This window comes from Eucyclogobius newberryi, unplaced genomic scaffold, assembly GCF_026437365.1.
Source record: "Eucyclogobius newberryi isolate DKJ021-1_F unplaced genomic scaffold, fEucNew1.0.hap1 SCAF_2, whole genome shotgun sequence".
NCBI lineage: Eukaryota > Metazoa > Chordata > Actinopteri > Gobiiformes > Gobiidae > Eucyclogobius > Eucyclogobius newberryi.
In genome coordinates this window covers 14,786,655-14,810,340 of record NW_027315834.1, presented here as the reverse complement: position 1 = coordinate 14,810,340, position 23,686 = coordinate 14,786,655, and the positions used below count along the sequence as shown (strand labels likewise).

Here is a 23,686-nt window from a genome sequence, read left to right as displayed (position 1 = left end):
GTATGCTTTGTTATTTTTTTAAAATTATATTATTATTGCTTTTATAATTAAGGCTATATCCCAGAAATTTATTTTCTCAGTTATTATTACGGTATTTATCTATTTTTAATGCATGAAATTAGGATGTTTCTTTTTCTTTTTTTAATTAACACAAATATTAAGTACGCGTACAGATCTGACAGGTACAGTCAGGTTAACAAAAGTTTTTGATACACAACAAAACATTAAAAGTATAAGAATTATTTAAAAAAAGAAACATTAAAGTGCTGCAGAAAACGTACTAACATTTCCGAATTTATATATTTTTGTAGCCTATAGGTTGTATCTGTTGAAACCTTTTTTTTTTCTATGATATACATTTTATTCAAGGAATCTGGAAGTATTGAAGCATTTAATCTTCTGTAAAATTCTGCCAAATACGTGAGTGATATTTTGCAAGCGAAATGAACGTTTGCAAACTATTGTGGAATAGCGCCTCCTCGTGGTCACGTTCCGGATGCCCACAGCCCAGCATTATTTACATCAGATGCTAATGCTAATGCTAATGCTAACGCTCAAATGTGCATAATGTTTTTGTTATGTGGTTTTGACATTATGTTGTTTCCAAGTCAAAGGGATGATGGACCTGAACAAAAATCTTTTCGCCATGGATTTTCTTCTCAATGTAAGGTAGTTGTGTTTACTTTTTTACATATTTTGGCTAATATGTATTTCTAATAGATCAATGATTTCTATGCACATTAAAATTGTATTTAACATGCCAGCTACAAACATGGCGGATTTCCATGGTAACTGACGTTTTGACGTTCCCCACCTGAGCTCTAAGTATTTTATCTGTAGTTTTTGGAACTGTCAAACAAAAGTTCGTCCATATGTAGCATAATTAGTGTATAACAATTTAGCTCACTAAAATAACAGTTTTTTTTCATCCTTCATAAGTCTGAACATGTATGCACAGATTTTAATAACAGACACTTTTTATTCAATGTTTTGCTCTTTATATAATACTACTTTCCACATTTTAGATACTGAAGACATCAAATAAATGAAGCAAGATGAACGGACATATGCAAGGAGTCCAAAGGATGGCTCTTTTGAAGAATCTAAAATATAAAACGTGTTGAGCTTTTCTACATGTGTTCTTTTCATAGTTTTGACGCCTTCAGGGAGAATAAACACTGAAAATAAAGAAAAAACATTACATGAAAAAGAGGAGATTTTGTCTTTGTTGTTGTTGTTGTTGTTGTTGTTGTTAACGATTGTATAAAATCCAGCAAATCTGACGATATTTTTGGCAGATTTTGATAATTTGGGCAAAATTATGACTGCATACTTGGGTTGTCAAGTAACAAAAATAGTAACCGATACTAAAACAAATATCAAAAACTAGATCCTCTTTTGAATATCTATCAATATTACAAAATAAACTTGACCTATATAAAAGCTTTTTTTAAGTTTATGCTCATAGCGTTATCGAAGTTGGAATCAAGTATTTTCCTTAGTATCAACTCAACATCATCCATGTTTTACCACAAATGTAAGAGTATTGGCATGTGTTGTGCAATGCACTCTTTGTGCTAAAGTTTTAAAATAAAGCTTTGAGCATATTCTTTGTGCAGCAGGTCGGCCACAACTAGTCTAGACCAGTCCTAGAGATTTAAGGTCATAAAAATGCTAATATGTCACAAAATATGAATATAATAAACTCTCTTGACACTGTGTTTGTTCCTCTGCAGACCTTCGTCCTGATTGGCTGGGCCCACACACCTGCACCCCCCTGCTTTCCAGCCACGCCTCGCTCTCCTGGCCGGTCCAAAGTTCACCTCCACAGTGTTTGCTCTTCTGTGCAGTGTACGTCCTCCGGGGGATCCCAAAGCTCGAGGTAGGCTCTTCTTTCAGCACAATAACATTCATATAGAGACACCATCAGTGAAAAACTCATTTTGCTTCTCTTATGTTGCTTCTAAACTACTTGGACTTGAACCAAGGCCGAGTCTAACAAAAGATACACGAGGAATAATCACTGGATTGTTTTATTATTTGGGACTATTTTAAATGTTTTCATAATTGTTGTAAAATGGATTATCCATATTGGCTTTAGGTATGTGCCAGTTTTACATTTTATGTAAAACATTTTATGTAAAACTGTATTTAATCCCTATTTTGTCTAATGTGTGAGACTTACCAAGTTATTTTAATGGCTAATTATCAGTGTGCTTAAATCCTTTCTTGGTAAATTATGGATCTCCAAAGGTGACATTGCAATTGATAGAACATTAGATATAGTTCAGTTTTTAGCTTTACCACCGAGGTTTTATGGTACATAAGGTTCAAGGGAGCGGCCCGAGCGTATACTGGTAGTATAGATAACATCTACTAAACTGGTCATATAAAAGGAAAAAATCTTTTGTTCACTCTTAAAATTTACTAGAAACAAAAAATAACTTCACTTTTGTTTGTAATAATTAACTTTATTTATATGTATTCATGTATTTAATATAACACCACTAAATATGCACGTGTATATATATATATATATGAATAGTTATACACAAAAAATTGTTGAAAGTCTTGGTGATGATTCTTTTTCTATTTTGAGCTGGGCATAGACTATATATTTGTAATTCAAAGAGTTATAGGATTTTTTTGTTTGCTTTTGACTTCGGTGAAGGAAAAGGAAGTATTAAAGTGTAACTTAACATTGCATTTCCGGTACTTGAACTTTGTAGCTGATGATATCATATAATAGGCCTATAACAAACGACTATGGTTTACTTTTGAATTTTAAAATTCCTTTGTTTCGTTTTTTGTGTTATTAATGAATTTATTACATTTGCAAATGGAGCTTGATATTTATAGATGCTGTTTTCTGGTTGTTCTCTAGTGAAGTATGAAATAAATGTATTTACAGCACATAACTGTATATAATATGCCAGCATTAGCCAAAAGGCGAGTTTCCATCTGTATTCCTTTGCTAGATGTACAAAAGGCCCCACTGAGAAGAGGGAATATAGTTAAAAGATAATGTAGTGAACATATCAATAAAAAACTATTAGTATTGTATTTAAAAAATCCAAATAGAGAAGCACAGTAAAAACTACCATATAGCATGCAGTAGGGTACAGGGCTGCAGTAGAATAAGTGACGTTAACATTAAAACTGACGAGAGACTCAAACATTCATTATTTATTATTATTAGTTAGTAAAATGTGCAAAGCAACTTAAAATAGCGCGTGCAATGAGTAACCACAAGATGGCAGTGCCCAAGATTCAATACTGACATGTCCCGGTTATATTATTATAAAACATAATTCCAAAAATGTAAGTGCGTGTGGAGATTTCCCTCATGCTTGTTGGGATGGTGTTCCATTCCTTGGAAGCTTTGATGGGAAGGTTGACTGACTAAACTTGAGGAATGATACAATCTCCAATAGATGACCCCCTTGTAACCCGCCTGGTGTGAGTCCCTGAGCGCAGGAGGGGCCAGGCCGTGTAAGATTTTATATATGAGGCAGACATTATTGAATTAAATTAAAGTATCCCAACAAAAAATATTGTATTTTGATAGTGATAGAAATTATATGACTTTTTAACCAAAACTTGAAGTGTTTGTTTTAGAGGTTTGAGTGTAATGTGGTTGGCCTGGGAACAGCTTGTAAGACAATAAGTTCTGTGAGACAGAATCATTGAGGGCATAATGTCTGGTCATTCGGATGAAGCTGAAATGAGATAAATTAAACTTAACTCACTTGATTGTCTGTTTTACTTGAGCTTTAAAGCTAAGTTTGGAGTCTAGGAGAAAGCAGAGGGACTAAAATGCCTGCACTATTTGTAATTTTGCCTGGTATTACAATATTTGTGTTTGTCTGTAACTGTAACCATGGCATTTGTGCCAAAACTATGGAACCCGCTTCCTCTGTACATAAGAGCTGCTACTGTGGAGAGCTTCAAATTACTGCAAAGAAATCTACTTTTGGGCCTATACCAAGGGCTCAGTGAAGAGTGAAAGTGGTGCCAGTGGTCATCGGAGAACATGGGGCAGTGACCCCCAAACTGGCTACAGATCCCTGTAAAAACATCAGACATCTCAGTCCAGAAAAGTGCAGTCCTGGAACAGAAAAGACACTGTGTAGAACCCTCAAGCTCCCAGGCCTCTGGTAGATGACCCGAGCTTAGAAAAAGGGACGAGACCACCCGCTAGGGGGGGGTTGTTCTTATATATAGACCCAAAACTTAACCTGGACTAGATTCGGACAAAACTAGGACTAGAACAGGATTTAGGACGAAAACATGTGAATGCACTCATAGACAGCATCTAATATAATGATATAATGCCTTCAACCATTATCAGAATAATTGTGACTAATCTACTATTACAATAATTGTTGGCTATTTCAACAATTGTTAATCATTATCTGGACTTTAGAGTCTCTAGAATACATGCTAAATGACATTTGATTACAAAGAATGCTGCCATTATTAAATCTAAACGTCAACATCAATAAATAATGTGTGATTTTCTTTATTTTTATTATTAGTTGGTTGAAAATTGATATCAAAATCTCGATAAATTGAAAACATAATCACTGACTACTAAAATAATCATTCATTGCAGCCTTAGATTGTATGTCATTCATAAATACATGAATGCTTTGTTGATATGTCTAATTCATTGACATTTTATATAATAACTTATCATATTTTTTTATTTTAGGTCTGAAACATGGAATGTAAATAAAAATGGGGGCCTTGGTGTCATTCTTTGGGCGATTGTTTGGGGCAGAACAAAAGAGAGGTAAGATATTGTAAATGCCACACTTTTTATTTCTAATTTTACCTCATTAAATGCTGTGACTTTCAGAGGAGGAACGATTTCTTCGTGCAAATGACAGAGCATTTAACTTAACTTTTAATTATGCTGTAAGTACTCTGTTAAATATTGTGTACACTACAACTGTGTGTATTAAATGCTGATCTCACTTTTTAGGACAACTCCATCAAAACCTCCAAATACAACATCTTCACCTTTCTGCCTCTAAACCTGTTTGAACAGCTACAGAGGCTCGCCAATGTCTACTTCTGCTTCCTTTTTATCCTGCAGGTAACTACAAAGTCAAAAGTTGTTGTTTTTTCTTTTCAAATTTGGTTTAAATTATTTATTTTTTTAAAAACTGAAAAACATAATCAAAGACCAAAACCTTAATTAGGAGGAAAATTGCACTGTGTAACATTTCTGGTGTCACCTGCTTGTTTCAATTGTGACGTTAGACCTGGAATGTGCCACAATATGGCATTAAACATATTTTATTTATTCAGTTACAGGTGTTTTTAATAGCTAACATTCTTACTGAGAGTTTATTTGGGCCTTGCCCAAATAAAATAAATTATCCTAAATACAAATGAAATAAAATAGGCCTTAAATAGACATTCCGCCTAAATTCCCTAAATCAAATTTTTATTTGAATTGGCTCCAGCTTTAAAAAGTGATTATCAAAACCCAACAATCAGACTCTATTTGTGCTCTAAAAGGTTCAGAAACAGCTTCGGTTTGAACTGGGGGAGGCGTTTTAGGGAAAATTTGCCCAAATGATAAGAGGTTGTAACAATGCATTTTAGTCCCACAATACAACAATTTCAAACTCGATTTCAGTTGTAAAAAATAGGCTTGATACCCGATAACGATTTTGATACCACAATGATGATTTTTAAAATGCTCACTTACAGAAAACCTCTGTTCAGAAAAGTTCACATTTTGTCCTGTCAATGTGATTTTTTTCTCAGTATGCTTTCTCAAATGATGATGTAGTTTCAATACCAGTTTTATCAGTGTCTGATGCTTTTGAAAACCCTATAGACCCCGGAGCTTTACATTCAACATAATGAGATATTTTGTATTTCATCTTGATTAAATTCATTTCCAAACGGCATATTTATGTTTTGTTGTTTTCCCTCTTCAACAGTTGATCCCACAAGTGTCCTCTTTGTCATGGTTCACCACTGCAGTGCCTCTGACCTTGGTGCTGGGCATAACCGCAGTCAAAGATGCCGCCGATGATATTGTGAGTGGATTTATTACTTGGCAGATTATTTTGTTTGCTAATAAATTACTTAATGATCTCCATTCTTTATTACAGAACAGGCACAAGAATGACAAACAAGTAAATAACCGCGAAGTGGATGTCCTCTTAAATGGAGAGTGAGTTTTTGAGTTTTTTCCTATTTTTAGAGCTTAATGACACGTTTTCACAATTTTCTCATTTTGACTTTATGTGGTGTATTTATACCTGTTGTTTAAATTATAGTTTTACACCAATCGAGTAGGTATTTGTGGAGAAAACTAAAAATTACAGGAAGTGACATCACACTAGGGACACACGTTCCAAGTTTATGCAGAATTGTCATAAAGAAATAACTTTTTTGACTCTCTTGGCTTCATTTTAATACAGAAAACTTAATGGAATTACATTTTAGGTCTAATCTATTGTACGTAATAGGATTATGATTGCACTAAAACTTCAAAATATAAAGCATAATACAATGGCTATTATTATTATTATTATTAGGCCCAAGCCGAAAGACGTGAATCGTCCCAGAGATGGACTTCAAAATGGTATCTGGTGTCTGGAAAATCACAAAAATCGGTATCAAAATTAGAATGTTTTCAAAAAAATCAAAGTTTCTTAAACATTTCTTAATTTGAACATGTTACTGGAGTGTTTGTCAAGTTTTCCAAGCTGAACGCAATGATATGAAATTGTGGTGGTTAGCTAATGACTGTAACTGTGACTCTAACGCTAGTCTTTATGGTGGAAAAATGTAAATGCACCTTTTCAGTTGACCGCCAACCTCCATTAAAAGCAACACAACAACAATGACTTGGATGGATGAAAACATTTACTGTGATGCAGACAAAGAGCAATTTTAAGTGCTTCACACAACAGGAAAAATGCGTACAGTTTAAGACAGAGTGCAAAGAAAATCCTTTCAGTCATAATGCGCATGAATAATAATAATAATAACAACTTTTATTTATATAGCGCTTTTCAGTGACCCAAAGACGCTGAACATAATAAAAAAGGGGGGGTGTATTTACAGACAGGGGGGGACAACACGTACAATACACATTAATATACAGATAAAATGAACAAGACAGAAGAAGTAGAGAGAAAAAGATGGGGATGTAACAGGGGGTAGAAGAGTAGGCAATGGGGTAGAGGAGGCTAGGGGTAGGGGAGGTCATAGGCTTGGGTGAAGAGGTATGTTTTTAGGCGGGATTTGAATGTTGTGAGTGAGGGAGAGTGGCGGACAGGTTGGGGGAGGGAGTTCCAGAGTCGGGGTGCTGTTCGGGAGAACGCTCTGTCGCCAAAAGTTTTGAGTCGGGATGTTGGTGCAGTCAGGGTGAGAGAGGAGGAGGATCGGAGAGCTCGGGAGGGGCGGTGGGGGATGAGGAGGTCAGACAGGTAGGGGGGGGCAAGGTGGTGAAGAGCTTTGAAGGTGAGGAGGAGTATTTTAAAGTTTATGCGCTGCTTGATGGGGAGCCAATGGAGAGAGCGGAGAACGGGAGTGATGTGATCACGGGACCGGGTGTGGGTGAGGAGGCGGGCAGCGGAGTTTTGGACCATTTGGAGTCTGTGGAGGGAATGGGAGGAGATGCCAGTGAGGAGGGAGTTGCAGTAGTCAAGGCGGGAGGAGATGAAGGCATGGATGAGGGATTCAGCAGCGGGGAGGGTGAGGCAGTGTCGGATTTTGGCGATGCGGCGGAGGTGGAAGTATGAGGTCTTGACAATGTGGCTGACATGGGGAGTGAAGGAGAGGGTGGGGTCCATGATGACACCGAGATTGCGTACCAGGGTAGAGGGGGTGATGGTCGAGGTGTCGATGCTGAGTGAAAAGGGACCAGTTTTATTGAGACTGGATTTGGTGCCAATGAAGAGGAGCTCTGTTTTGTCACTGTTCAGTTTGAGGAAGTTGAGAGTGAGTCATGATTTTATTGTAGAGATGCAGGTTTCGATGTGGCTGAGGGGAGGGTTTTGGGTGGATTTGGTGGTGAGGTATATCTGGGTGTCGTCAGCGTAGCAGTGAAAGTCCAGGTTGAGTTGGCGGAGGATGTGACCAAGGGGGAAGATGTAGCAGATGAAGAGGAGGGGGCCGAGGACTGAGCCCTGGGGGACCCCCTGCGTTACTGGGGAGAGGGTGGATGAGTGACCGGAGAGGGAAATGAACTCTTGCCTGTTGGTGAGGTAGGATGTGAGCCAGTCAAGTGCAGAGCCCTCAACACCCAGTTGGCGCAGCCTTTGTAGGAGGATGGAATGGTTTATAGTGTCAAAGGCTGCGCTGAGGTCTAGTAGTAACAGGATGTTGAACTGTCTTTTAGCTTGGATTTGAACATTGTCAGAGTAGAAACCTGTCTCACATCTTTAGGAAGACTGTTCCAGATTTTAGCTGCATAAAACTGAAACGCAGATTCCCCATGTTTAGTCCTGACTCTGGCACCAGCCGGAGGCCGGTCCCTGAGGTCCTCAGAGTCCGAGATGGTTCATATCACACTAACATGTCCGAGATGTACTTTGGAGTACTAGAGACAAACGCATGGATAAGTCTCTCTAAGTCTGGTTTAGACACTATATTTGTGACACTGGTACAATCTGGCACAGACACTCTTCTTGCCAATCTGAACAAAAAAGCCGAGACAGCATACCTCTGGCTACAAGCATGTTACCATGGCAACCTGACAAATATTGCCAGAGGCTTACCTGCGTTTTGGTTGACAAGCAGAGATGAAAGAATTTACTTTGGCATAAACAGTTGAGATTTTACACACTTATTCTCCACAACAAACTGAACGTAAAAGCCAATAGGGACATAACTCTATCTCGACCGTGCAGTAGTGAAAATGTTGATTGAAGTAGTGTAAAGTTGGTACTGTTTGTGGGGGAGAGGTGATGTAGGCGGGGAGATTAGAGGTGTGCTCTTCACAGTGGCTCGCAAAGGGCGTGCAGCTTTAATTAGGCCTGAGCGCCACAAGCTGGCGAGAGGCCTATTAATCTCGTAAGGCCGTGCGCTCATTTGCCCTAAGTAGCTCACGAATACGTTCGCCATCTCTTGCATGTTCCGTGCATATAAGCATGTAATGCAAAAATTTAACATTATTACTATATAGAGTGCCAAAAACAGAAAGTGGGCGGAGCCCACTCAAAATTAACGAAAGTACCCGTCAGTGACCAGGGACCCACACCATGAGGTAGGAAAGCGCGAGCGCTTTCCGAAAATGTATAGTTTATGATATTTGAAAAATGGGAAACATTGTTTTCGCATCGGAATATTATTCTTTCTTTCTTTCTTCTTTCTTTCTTCTCGGGACCAACCCCCCTATTTTTCACCCAGTGAACATTGACGAAAAGTCACAAAAATGTGCACACCTCTAAAAATCGTGCCTCTCTACATTCTGGCTATTTCTGGCAGATAAAGTCCGAATTGCGTCAAATTAGAATCAGTTGTTAAACTCTTTGCCCTAAACCTACTTGAAGTGAAATAAATTAATTTGGAGCCACAGCGCCCCCTACAGATTTTATATGGAGGTTAAATGTTTAGTTTTGCGAAATTATATGAAATTTGACACACAACTCAATTTTAGCCCCATCAAAAAAGTCAATGAGACCCATGTCATAATTGTTATGGCGTTGCCGTAGCGATGACCGAAACCTTCCATGTTATTCCAATGGGGAAATCGCCAGAACATGTTTACACTTTAGACTTTCACAAACTCCTCCCCCTCAGGGCGTTAGCCCTATTAACCTGAAATTTGGTGAGACTCATCTTCAGGGGTGGACCATCAAAAGTTATCCACATTTTTATTCAAAAAGTCACGGTGTCTGTGCGGCAAAGCCGCACATTTTGCCAAGAATTCAAAATAAAATTGCTTTTTGATGGTAAAACAAAGGGGAGAAGATGTGACAGCGTCACAGATTCAGCAGTAGGCGTAATAAAAGGACAATTGGGGCGCGTTAGCGCCCCCTCCTCTTGCGGCGTGGCGGTGGCGTGGCGAGGGCCGATCATTGCCGCTTGCGGCTATATTTATTATTATTATTATTATAACCACCAACTAAACACATCTAACAGCTGACTTTTCTTCTGCCAGTGTGAAAAAGGAAAAGTGGAAGAGTGTGAAAGTAGGGGACATCATTAGACTGGAGAATAACGAGTTTGTGACAGTAAGTACAAACCATGAGGAGAAACTGCTTGCACTTTGGAGTGTTAAGTGAAAATATAAGTCTTATCTTATCGTCTTATCATCGCTTAACGTTATCTCCTGTGCATGTTTCATTTCTAGGCTGATCTTTTGCTGTTGTCGAGCAGTGAACCTCTCAACCTGGTGTATGTGGAAACAGCTGAACTAGATGGGTTTGTACATGGGATCTGAATCATTTAAGATCATTATAACTTTAGTTGTATTTTGAGAGATTCAATAATCCGATAGTCATCATCTGCTGTCGGATGACCCCGTCTGCATGTAGTTTTTAATCTTTGACTAAACATACACAGCTCCATCCGTACACTATGTTCCAATTATTGAATTATAGACAAATCTCAAGTGACTGGAACCATTTTCAACAGATGTTAAAACTAATTAGTTTGTTCCTTTCCCTTTATTCACAACCTAAATTCAGTATTATACAGGATCAGTGCACAGTATGTTTTTAAGCCAACACTTCTTGACTCCAAATGTTTTATTGATTAATGTGAGCAGAGTTTTTCTTGAGAATGTGTTCTTACCTGGTAAAATATTGAATAAATAAATGCTAAAACTTCAGCCCAAGGTATGGTTAAAACACAAGAAATAACTTGGATTATCAAGAAATTTGTTTTAGTGTTTTCCTGTGTTTCCTGATTTTTTCCCCCCAAACCTACTCATGTTCTACCAATTTATTTATGTATATGCCTCACAATGCTTTTCATAAACTGTGGATTTGACCTAAAAGTCTGAAAATCAAACCATGAAAGAGACATTAAACAACAAAACTGATGAGGCAATATTCCTGGAGTAGCGTAGACAATCTTGGCTCAATATTTAAACAATTTACCTATGGACTTTTTAGTAAAGCTGTAGTTTATACCTTGACTATTTTGCTCTCGTCTCTCAGTGAAACTAATCTGAAGGTGAGACAGGCCCTGACAGTGACAGGAGAACTTGCAGACAACTTTGAGGCCCTGACAGCCTTCAATGGTGAGAAGAACCTCATTTATTGTGTTTGCACCGTTTGTACTATGCGGTTCTCTGGTTTTCTGGTTCTCACAGGTGAAGTGAGATGTGAACCGCCGAACAACCGCCTGGACAAGTTCAAAGGAACCCTGACCTTCAACGGACAGTCTTACTCCCTGGACAACGACAAGGTGCTGCTGCGAGGATGCACTTTGAGGAACACGGAGTGGTGCTACGGCCTCGTCATCTTTGGAGGTAACCGAGCATTGTTATATCATAGGACTAAACGGTCAATTTAATATATATATATATATATATATATATATATATATATATATATATATATATATATATATATATATCTTAAGATAAGACAGATACGCAGGTGAATAGGAAAAAATGAAAACAAGTTTTTATTCATCATGTTTTGTTATCTTATAAGACATTTTATGGTTAAAACATTTCAATAATGGCACATATTTTGGATATATTAATCTGAAAAATGAATAGAACCAGGTTTTAATTTAAAGGCGTAATGGACGATTTTTTTGCCCAAATCTGAGTCTCAGTTCCTCGTGGCGTGGACAGCCGATTAGTCCTGCCACGTATCAATCAGAGAACGCACCTACTGCTCACCTGCAGCCTCGTCGGCTCGTCCCCATGAGAGCAGCACGTTTCCCCGTGGCTTAACGCATGGATCTATCATAATATAGTTCCCTCAGTGTACAGGACAAAATTAAGAAATCTACGGGAGACGAGAGATGCAATGCCATCCGTCGCGCTAATAAAGAAATGCACTTCTAGCCGTGATGCTCTTGTGCAGATCCGCACGGGGGAGTGCGCATGCGCACTTCTGCTTCAGTTCTCAAATCGGCGAAAAATCATCCATTACGCCTTTAAGTTAATTTGTTAACTTTTTAACTTTGGATCTCATTTATTTTTCCTTATTACCTTTGCCCCAAACGTGTCTCGTTTTGTGTTATTTTTGTTGAAAGAGCAAAAAAAAGAAGAAAAAAATGTCAGTGTGGAATTTGGATCTCTCATTTAATCATTTAATTTTAAAGTAATCTTGAAAATACGAAAATTGGTTTAAAATTTCAAAATTTGCCTTAGGTTTAAGGAGTTAAAACTTTAGTCAAACTTGGTGCACAGTATTTAAGTGCTACTCGACAGCATCTCTTCTGTCAATCTATTCGGCTACAGAAGTAACTCACCACCACTGAAAAGCACTAAATACAGTGTGTTTGTTCTTTAAATTCATTATTCTTTAACCTCTGCAGGTGCTGACACAAAGCTCATGCAAAACAGTGGAAAGTCAACATTCAAAAGGACCAGCATCGACCATCTCATGAACGTCCTGGTGCTCTGTGTGAGTTTGTGGGAACTTCTCTTAAAACAATAAGATTAAGGGAATTTTGTGAGTCTTATTTTGTATTAAAAACTAATAACTATGTTTTTATAATAAGTTGTATGAATAAAGATGAGGCAGACTTTTTAACTTAACCTCAAGAGCCATTTAAAAACAAACTAAACTAATATGTAGCTATCATTAACTTGAAACTACCTGAACCAACTTATTATTAAATGTGTTAATGATTAGTTTATCAAGTATCACTCTTTGTGTCTTTGTGTTCCTTCTCCAGATCTTTGGTTTCCTGGCGTCTATGTGCACGGTCATGGCCATTGGAAATGCGATCTGGGAGACCAGGGAGGGCTCCAGCTTTTTTGCCTTCCTCCCGTATGAACCAGGAACCACGGCTCAGCTCTCCTCGTTCCTCTCCTTCTGGAGCTACGTCATCGTACTCAACACCGTGGTGCCCATTTCCCTCTACGTCAGGTACAGCTGTCTACAACAAGTCTGACCTCTGAAAAATACCTGCTACCGGGGGTGTAACAGTAGTACTCAGTGTCGTTATTTATGTTGAAGTACAGATGCATGAGCAAAATTAAATAAATAAATAAATTGAAGTTTTGCATAAAAAGTACAAGAATTTCACATATCTTTCAACTATTCAGGGGTCAGTCGTATTTACAAATTTAAACACAAATACAAATGGCTGTTCAGTTTTTGTCAATGAGGAGGCTCAAACTGATTTCTTTATTTTTGCCATTTTCATCAATTTATTTTTGTTTGCTCAAATTTGGACTCAAAACCTTTAGGCAGAATGTCAATATGAACGTGCTAAAAAAAAAAAAAAAAAAGCTGTAACGCTACAAGAAAAATTACTTTAAAATGTAATGAAGCAGTAGTTGTAGTAGAACAGATATCTGCTCACAGGTGTAGTGAAGTAAAAAGTGAAATACTTCCAATTGAATTACTTACTACAGTACTTTTACTTTTGTACTTTGTTACTCTTCACCACTGCTTACCACCCACAATTGGACTAAATCAAGATTAAATCAAGCCCAATCCCAGGATTAAGCAGGATTCAAACCAGGATTCCACTTAAACAGGCATACATCATGTCCAAACCGAGTCTAAACCAGGTCTAAACTGGGACTAAACAGCCATCACTGAGGACTAAATAAGACCTGAACCATAACTAAACCAGGTACAAACCATAACTAAACCAGTTACAAACCAGAACTAAACCAGGTACAAACCAGGTCCTGAATGAATGAATTAACACTAAATTACACTCTATAATGTAATAGCGCAGGAAAACAATTCAAGTTTTGTACGTGGATTGTCTTGCTCATGTCAGTGTGGAGATCATCCGCCTGGGGAACAGCTTCTTCATTGACTGGGACAGAAAGATGTACTACCCCAAGAGTGACACCCCCGCCCAGGCCCGGACCACCACCCTCAACGAGGAACTGGGCCAGATCAAGTACATCTTCAGTGACAAGACGGGAACGCTCACACAGAACATCATGACCTTCAACAAGTGCTCCATCAATGGCAGAAATTATGGTAATGAAATCCACTTCAGACGATGGCGAGTGAACCTTTCTCTTTAGTTTGTTAAGGGAAATGAAATGCAAACACAGTGCTAATTTTAGAGTTTAGAGATACATAATTTTAATTTCTACAGAATATTTGCAGTTGCCTTACTCGTATGTTCAAGATTAAGCTTCAATAAATGATCCGTGAGGCCGGTTAAAATGACTATAACAAGAAGTGTTCTCAATGTGTGAGTTTTTCTTTTTTAAAAAAAATTAAAAAAAATCCAATAATAATTATACTGTTTGTTTTTGCAGGAGAACTGTTTGACTTTTCTGGACAGAGGGTTGAAATCACAGAGGTAAACTATAAACATTCTACATTTAAGCAGTATTTCTTTCATTCATTCATGTCAACATTATATTATAATTGTCTGTTGTAGAAAACGGAGAGAGTGGACTTCTCCTGGAACAAGCTGGCAGATCCGAAGTTCATCTTCCATGATCACAGTCTGGTGGAGACAGTGAAGGAGGGCAGTCTCGAGGCACAGGCCTTCTTCAGACTGCTGGCTGTGTGTCACACTGTCATGCCTGAGGAGAAGAACCCGGGTGAGTGCTATCCAAAGAATCATCACACCGAATACCTCGCCCGGGGTGAAACCAGGACTTAAGCTACATCGGTGCTCAAGTGATAAATCTGGACTTTATTGTAGTAAAAAATAAACAACTCTATCACTAAATTAGGTTTGAAAATGCTAAACTAGAGCCAAATGAATACTAATTAATGGTGTAAAATAAGAGACTAGTCATAAAGCTCTAAATTAGGAACAAACAGGATATATCCTGGACAAAACTGGGACTAATCTCGGAAACCAAACCTGAACTAGACCAAACTAAACCAGTAATAGAACAGAACCAAAACAAGTCTACATAAGGACTAAACTGGGCTCAAACCAGGACCAAACCAGACCAAGTGAAGTATTATCAGAGTCCAAAATCAGGGCTAAAACAGATCTGCGCCCGCATTAAACCAGGAAAAAGACTAAAGAACTACATTAAGGCAAATCCAGGACTAAACCAGGTTTTAACAAGGACTAAACTATTCCCTAATTAAACAGAATGTAAGACAATAATTCAGATTATAAAGCAATTAACCAAAAATAGACTAAAGACTAAATTGGGCCAAAACTTGAGCTAAATCAGGAGCTAAAGCAAGAGTATGTTGGCCAAGAATAAACAGGATCCAACCATGACTTAGCTGGGTGATTTTTTGTTTTTTACCAAACCATATGTGCATTGGGACCAAACCAGAACTAAATTGGGTCCAAGCCTCCTCTAAACCGACTCCTAACAAACCCTAAACTTGGACTAGACTGGGGTCAATGACCAGACCGAGGCTAAACCATCCAAGATTGTTTCTTTTTTTAATGAACTCTGCTCTTGCCTATATTTTCAGGGGATCTTTACTATCAGGCCCAGTCACCAGATGAGGGCGCTCTAGTGACAGCAGCCAGAAACTTTGGCTTCGTGTTCCTGTCCCGTACACCTGAAACCATCACCGTGGTGGAGATGGGACGACACGTCACGTATGAGCTGATCGCTGTTCTGGACTTCAACAACATCCGCAAGAGGATGTCTGTTATAGGTGGGTTAGATAATCAGAAAAACACACCTGGAGTTGTATTTAGCTTCACTTATGCTTGTTTGTTTAATCCTGTTTAGTGAGTCCTATTCCCTATGTGCCTCAGAAAAAGATTTGGTCCCAAATTTGCCAGATTTGAGACCTTATAGATAGAAATCTTGCGATGTTTTTAAGTCCACAAATCATCCCCAGACACGGTCTGAGCATTTCTGCCATCAATCAGCGTTAATTACAACTACGTGTTTGTATTAGCATGTTCGGGCAAGCTAGCTTTTATTAGGTTCCCAGTGGTAATTGCTGCCAGTAGATGGAATGCCTACACAAATCCAGACAGATATAAAGCAGATACAGTAGATACATTGTTTTAAACTGCAAAACATGAGATGCCATAACAAAAGTACTCGTTAGCATGTTTAAAGGTCAATAACAATACACATAATGCATAATATGTTTCTTTTTAAGTCCTTTTTACAATGTTCTCTATATTTTTATGATCTGTTTTTAGTGCGCAGTCCTGAAGGCAAGACCACTCTCTATTGCAAAGGAGCTGACACTATCATCTACGAAAGACTGCACCCATCTTGTAAAAAACTGATGGAAGTGACAACGCAGCACCTGAACGTGAGGAAACAGTAGAATATAGTATATGTATATATGTAATATAGTTTCTGTTGTTCCAAGCCATCTTTGTGTCCCGCATGCAGGAGTATGCAGGGGATGGGCTGCGGACGCTGATTCTGGCCTACAAGGATTTGGATGAAAACTACATGGAAGACTGGAAACGCAGACACCATGAAGTCAGTGTCGCTATGGATGGACGTGAGGAAGGGCTGGACCAACTTTATGAAGAGATTGAGAAAGACCTCATGGTGAGAATAATACAACATTAAATCAGACATCATTTCAGGTCATTTTGAAGGTGTGGCAGAGGAAATGATTTAGCTCTGATTTTCTTAAACTCTTTGCGCCCGGACATAAAGTCTGCCTTAACATTGTTTTTATTTATTTTTTGTATGCTTAAATGCAATTATTGGTGCTTCCCTAGGTCACAAATGGTTAACTCAGGGGGAGGGGTCACCGTGCACAATATACTGTATACAGAGCAGATAATACATTCTTACAATTAACTCATAAAAATCAAACTTAGCTGGTTGAAGAATGGGTCAAATGTATAGGACACGTTCAAAGACATCAATTTACCAATCTTCTTTGTAGTTATTAGGAGCATCAGCAGTGGAGGACAAACTTCAGGATGGTGTCCCACAGACCATCGAGCAGCTGGCGAAGGCCGACATAAAGATCTGGGTGCTGACTGGAGATAAACAGGGTAAGGTTTCAAAGTTTGTCAATGTTTTCTTTGTAAACACAGTGTTTTAGACCTGGCTTTGTCTTGGGTCCTGTCTTGGTCCAGTTACACTTCTGATTTTGTCCTGGTTTAGTCTGTGTCCTGGTGGCACTGGTTGATAATAGCAGAGGAGGAAGGTGAATTTGTACTCAAGTAAAACTACAATTATATTGCTAAATCTTTACTCAATTACAAGTACTTCTGCCAAATCTGTATCAGTAAAAGTAAAACGTACACATGAAAAATTATGCTCAAAGTACTAGTTTTAAACGAACTTTAGTAGAATTTTTGATCACTTTTTTAATATAAAACACGATCAATCAATGTGTAAAACTTAGAGCAGGTGATGAAAGAGACAGGTGAAACAACCATAAATTAGGATCATTAGTCACTGGGATAGGCTCCAGTCACCCGCGACCCTGAAAGGGAACAAGCGGTAGAAAATGGATAGATGGATGGATGGGACTGTTCTGAGTAACTTCTATTATTTAAAATCTAACTAATTACAATCATATGATAGAAATACAATTGCAAGTTAAAGTGAAAATCTACCCCCCAAAAAAGTGCAATCACCCCAGAAATCTACTCAATTACAGTAATGTGAGTATGAAATTAATTCCTTTCCACTCCTGGATAAAAGTGAGGTTAAAATTGCTAGTTATAAAGCCAAGACAAAGCCCAAGTAATAGACTTTTTACAAATGTAAATGAATAGTCGATGTGATTGGGAAAATTGAGTGAGCTAGATATTTATACCTTTTATATTGAAATGTGCTATACAAATAAAGTTGGATTGGATTTATATCAGTGTAGAAATGTAACTAAAATTAATCGAAATGATTTTGTTTTACAGAGACGGCAGAGAACATTGGCTACTCCTGTAACATGCTGAGGGAGGAGATGAAGGATATCTTTATTGTGGCAGCGAATACACCGGAGGGCGTACGACAAGAGCTGGAGTGAGTTTTCCCGCAGCTCTTGATTTACTCTTGTCCAAAACTTAACCCAAAGTGTTTGTGATCAGGAACGCGAGGAGGAAGATGTGCCCCGATGCTCCTGATGTGCCCGTGGTGGACAAGTCTCGTGCTGGACTCTTCTGGCTCCAGACCAAATGCAGCGTCCCGGATGAACAAGTGGACGGACAGTACGGCCTCATCATCAATGGTCACAGTTTGGTACGATTTTTAAGTACACACTATAAAATTGTACAATGATTTACAGTAGATTGTTGATATTACATTGTTTCTCATTTTTATTACTAGTAAACTGTGCACAATTTCCAGTGTTTCAGTTCAACAGATTAGATTTTATTGTACGTCATGACATTATTGTTATTATGTTGACTCGACTTTTGACCATGTTATAATGGAGTTCCCACATCATAAACTTACTCAGAATTATGTTTCGATTGATTCATTATTGTTTAAGTGATCCTGTATTGTCCTTCATCAAATATGTCATGTTACCATTTTAATAATAAACTAAATAACAATTAAACATGCAGATTGCTATGGTGAAATGCCACCAGTTCTGCATTTTTTAACAGGAATTCAATGGACCCATTTTGGTTATTCAGTTGATTTAAATATTTGTTGCCGTTTACAATGAACAAAATGTAAAATAATCATCTATGTACGAAAAGGAAAATTCTACTTCTGCTGGAATCAGATACAAATCATTTTAATTTAGGGCAATTATATGGTCAATTATGACCCGATCGCTTGTTTGATTTGTTTACTGCATCTACAAATCTTTTTAGAAGTCTTAAAAGTTCACTTTAGTTTGATATTGTACCCAACTTGAACCCAGTTATTCTTAATTGTGTGAGTGTTGCCAACATTCCAATGAACTTTTACACCTAAAACAACACCTAAAAAGTTACCACATTCATAATAGTTCTTTCTACACTCATCACAGACAAACGCGAAACGAGAGAGACATTAAACACGTTCGATCACGACTTCTGGTGACAACAAGTGTTCAATTGTAAACTCATATTTGCATGTGTTCGCGCCCCAGGCCTTCGCTCTGGAGAAGGACCTTCGTCTGGAGTTGTTGCGGACGGCCTGTATGTGTCAGACTGTGATCTGCTGCAGGGTCACGCCTCTGCAGAAGGCTCAGGTGGTCCAGCTGGTCAAGAAGTACAAGCAAACGGTGACTCTGGCTATTGGAGACGGCGCCAACGACGTGAGCATGATCAAAGGTGCGTGCGTGACGTTTCGACAGGGAGGCTGAAGATGTAAGTGTGTGTGTGGCAAAAAAACCTCAACCTCAAAAAACTCATTTTCAGACACCGATGACAAGTGTATCGTTCTTCACAGAAAGCCGTTCTCAATCCACAATTATAAGCATTTACACCTTGTTTTACTAAGATGAAAATAAGATACCATTTCCCCACGATAAATGAAACAATCATCACAGAAATAACCTTTATATGCATACTGGTGTTGTCAGTTATTTATTTATTTATTTATTGTATCATTATAGGACTACCGGTAATATGCAAAATGTCGGAATCACAAAAGAGTTTGCAATGTTTAGTGTTTAGGCTGTAGTGGTTTTATCAATAATTCTAAATACATTTTTGGTCCGATTTTTTTTTGCTGTGAAATAACAGTTTAATACACAAAGAATAAATAATATTAAAGAATAAAACAAACTGGACACAGCATACTTCATTAAAAAGAGGTAAAGGTGTCTCTCTCACACGTGGGACAGAGCCACACAAAGGATACCTCAAGTCTTTAGATTTAGAGTGTAAATAACCCAGCTTTTCCCAAAATATCACTTTAATCACTTGTTTTTGTCAACTCTGGATGTAATACCTTTTTCACAGCAAAAGTATTTCAACTGTGGTGCAAAGTAACAAAAGGAAAAGTAAAAGTAATATCTGTTATTACTCACTTTTTGAACAAAAGCTGAAAGTACTTCGATGGTTTGAGGATTTATATTTAGCACGTTCATAGTGCATTCTACCTAAAGGCTTTGAGTTCAAGGCCGATGCTTGTGCAAACAAAATATATACTGTATGTATATATAGATTTCACTGGAAAATCTAAATGGAATTGATTCAAATGACCTTTTTGTTGACCAAAGAACAACACAAGTCAAAATCTGTGTGAAATCTTTTTACTCTTAAAGTACATTTCTAAACAGTAGATTTGTATGTGCTACTTACACTTTGCTCCTTTATTTGTACTTTTACTTAAGTGTGAAAATGGAGTACTTCTTCCACCCTGGACTTCAGCTGGCGTGTTTTGTGTGTCCTCAGCTGCTCATATCGGCGTTGGCATCAGCGGGCAGGAGGGTATGCAGGCTGTGCTCTCCAGCGACTTCTCCTTTGCCCAGTTCCGTTACCTGCAGCGCCTCCTGCTGGTGCATGGCCGCTGGTCTTATCTTCGCATGTGCAAGTTTCTACAATATTTCTTCTACAAGAACTTCACCTTCACCTTTGTGCATTTCTGGTACGCCTTCTTCTGTGGCTTTTCTGCACAGGTGAGACGCAGCCAAAGCAAATGCAAACAAGTGTGTCAATTTCAACAAATGGGTTTTATTGTAAAGAAATATTGAGTTTTTGACAACCATAGGTCCATATCTCAGTTGGTTGCTTAAAGAATACACATAAAGAGTCATTTGAACATGTTACGGCACAAAATGACTACACAGCTCTCTTATCCAGTTTGTAGTAAAACAAGTCTGTGGATGAGTTAGTGGTAAATTCAAACGATATAATTAAGGAAAAATAAACTAAATCTGCATTACACATAAGCCCAAAACAATCAGCAGAGTTTATCAGCCAAAAAAAACATATTGGTCGATCTATAGTGACAACTAATCATGCACAATGACACAAAAACACAATTTGGAACAGTTTTTACACTACGGAATATGAAACTAAAGACATTTGAACAAGTTTGTTTGTTTTTGTTTTTATTTCAGACAGTGTATGACGAGTGGTTTATCACTATTTACAACTTGGTGTACACAGCCCTCCCCGTCCTCGGCTTGAGCCTTTTTGACCAAGTACGTATAATTCAAAAAAACATTTCAAATAACTGCCAATGAATGGGAAATCTTCAGCGTGACACAATGTGGAACTTAAATAACACTAAGAGAGTTTAATCTGGTTCAAAACAGCAGGGAAAACATCAAACCAATTGACATATATTCTAACATGTCCTCATTATGGATCCTTTTGGAGTGAATTGACTAGAAACACTATCTGGGTGTCGCAATGGAGGAAAAGGTGTCTGATAAAGTAAAGTATCTGTTCTAGATTGTAAGTGCAGCTGCTGTATATAAAGCTATACATTGAAAATGGCGCACAAATACTAACAATGAGCAGATGAGTAGATTAATATTTTACATATCTTAAAGACAGAGAAAATTCTACATTTGAGAAGAACCACTTTTCTTTTCAAACCTTCTTGGTAAAGTTAACTATTTATGTAAACCAAATATTACTTATGTCATTGTCTCTTTACTTTACTAATTGACATATCAAAACTATAGAAAAAACAAATAACTGTACTCCAGCCTATGCCATAAGTCTTTGTTTCCTTGTGATGAAGGATGTGAACGACCGCTGGAGTTTCCAGCACCCTCAGCTCTACGTGCCAGGACAGATGAACCACTACTTCAGTAAAAAGATCTTTGTGCGCTGCATGATGCACAGTTGCTACAGCTCGCTTGTCCTCTTCTTCGTTCCCTGGGCTACAATGGTGGACACGGTTCGAGACGACGGCAAAGACATCGCAGACTATCAGTCCTTTGCTCTTCTGGCTCAGACCTGTCTTATGATGGTGGTCAATTTCCAGGTGCCAGAATGTTGATACCAAACACCAAACTTACATTCAATCACCTGTCCATTTGTCTCATTTGTCATTGCGTTTGTCTTTACAGCTTTGTCTGGATACTCACTACTGGACGGCGTCGAACCAGTTTTTTGTTTGGGGGAGTCTGTCAGCCTACTTTGCCATTAGTTTTACCATGTACAGCAATGGGATGTTCCTCATCTTCACCTCTGCGTTCCCTTTCATAGGTAAGTCAGCTTTATGAGGGCTTTTACACAATCGGAAATTCAGACAGTCAAAAACAGCGTGCAGACCCTTTGTTGCATCAGTAATTATACTTTGTGTGGATCTAAATACAACATGACCGCTCATAACTCTGAGTAAATGGGTTTCAGGTTAGATCACAACGTCCTACAGACAGTGTTCAATCTTATCAGAGTGTAAAAAAGCAACATTGGATTAAAACAGCTTTATGTCTGCTCTGCATTTATTAGAGAAAGAACATCAAACATTCAAAACAAAAGCTGTGTTATCCTTATTTTTTCTTAATTCTTTCTTATTTCAGGCACAGCACGAAACTCCTTGAACCAGCCGAACGTGTGGCTGACCATCCTGCTGACCACTCTGCTGTGCATCCTGCCTGTGGTGGCTATACGCTTCCTCTTACTGCAGCTTAGGCCAACTATCAATGATAAAGTGAGAGAATAGAAGTTACTTTTACCTGTTTTTATACATGTGTTACCAAGACTGACAAGCGAATCCCTCATACTTTCTGTTTTGAATGCAGTATCAACTAAAAACTTGAATAGACTGAAACTGATAGCAGGAATGTCTTGATCCCTTGATCCCTAAAACTACAGAACAGAAACCCAAAATAGTTTTATTTGTATAATAAATGTACAGGTTTTGTTTGGAACAAATATAGATCTTTTGGTAATGTTATAAAATGTTTTCCTCATCAAAAACACAGCAACCTCTGCAGTTGGGTTTAGCTTCATTCACGCTTTTTTTGAATGAATCCTATTTAGTCCTCTCCCCTCTGAGCTTCAGAAAACACATTTTCTCAGTTGTGATCTGTGCCATTTTTAAGTTCATAAATCATTGTCAGACTTATTCTGAGCACTTCTGCCATCAAATAATTTTCATTACAACAGCATGCTACATTAACATGTTTACTTCCTCATGGTAATTCCCTCTGCTGCCAGTCCAACACAATTTCCAAAGAGGGAAGGCCTGACTGATAAAAAGTAAATCCATTATTTTAGGTTCTAAAACATGAGATGCTAAAGTAAATGTCCTCAAGAGCGTGTTTAAAGGACAATATCAATACAAATTATGCGTAATATGTGTCTTTTAACACAGTAATCGCAGTAACATTTTACCATTTCCTACCTTAGTATTATGAATTTGCAAAGTAAAGCAGTATAAATTCCTTGTTAAGTGCTAAATGTGTTTCTTGGCCATGCAGGTGAGGTATAAAGTGAGAAAAGAAGTTCTCCCCGCCCCTGCCCCTCGCCGCCCTCCCCCTCGACGGATCAGCACGCGCCGTTCGGGATACGCCTTCTCTCACAGCCAGGGCTACGGCGAACTGGTCACCTCCAAATGGGTGCTCCTCAAACGAAAGAGCAGACCTGCGCTTTTCACCAAAACCACGGACTCTCCTCTGGCCCAGAACCAGCCGCAGCTGTACCGCACCATCACCGAGGAGAACGAGGAGGCGCAGCATGTCTGAGGAGGGCCACGGACACATTCGAGTGCACTCATGAGAGGAACACAGGGTAAACGTCTCATACTACATTAACATATAACATTAAAGTGCCTCTG

The 23,686-nt window shown here is 38.3% G+C and overlaps 2 protein-coding genes across 4 annotated transcripts in view; one reads left to right on the top strand and one right to left on the bottom strand.

The window, feature by feature from the left end:
- phf24 (PHD finger protein 24) overlaps positions 1-17,634 on the bottom strand; it is a 289,741-nt gene extending 272,107 nt beyond the window's left edge. The window contains exon 1 of the mRNA XM_072453653.1: positions 17,623-17,634. The gene's annotated coding sequence lies outside the window, so the exon portion shown is untranslated. The remainder of the gene's footprint in view (positions 1-17,622) is intronic.
- atp8b5b (ATPase phospholipid transporting 8B5b) lies at positions 1,791-23,654 on the top strand. 3 transcript variants are annotated; one of them, XM_072453651.1, is made up of 28 exons: positions 1,791-1,882; positions 4,715-4,795; positions 4,862-4,920; positions 4,988-5,101; positions 5,961-6,059; positions 6,135-6,196; positions 10,139-10,211; positions 10,331-10,401; positions 11,142-11,224; positions 11,297-11,455; positions 12,481-12,569; positions 12,844-13,037; positions 13,906-14,114; positions 14,402-14,445; positions 14,527-14,692; positions 15,540-15,728; positions 16,231-16,346; positions 16,430-16,594; positions 16,941-17,052; positions 17,923-18,028; positions 18,094-18,244; positions 19,089-19,272; positions 20,341-20,564; positions 21,009-21,092; positions 21,641-21,886; positions 21,972-22,110; positions 22,428-22,558; positions 23,331-23,654. In XM_072453651.1, exons 2-28 carry the CDS (start codon positions 4,741-4,743, stop codon positions 23,592-23,594), a joined length of 3,588 nt encoding a protein of 1,195 aa, XP_072309752.1. In that variant the 5' UTR covers positions 1,791-1,882; positions 4,715-4,740; the 3' UTR covers positions 23,595-23,654. The 3 variants fall into 3 exon arrangements, with proteins under 3 accessions (XP_072309752.1, XP_072309749.1, XP_072309750.1); XM_072453648.1 differs by having other exon boundaries at positions 11,142-11,455; XM_072453649.1 differs by lacking the exon at positions 1,791-1,882 and adding an exon at positions 1,931-2,101 and having other exon boundaries at positions 11,142-11,455.
- Positions 23,655-23,686: the final 32 nt, after the last annotated feature.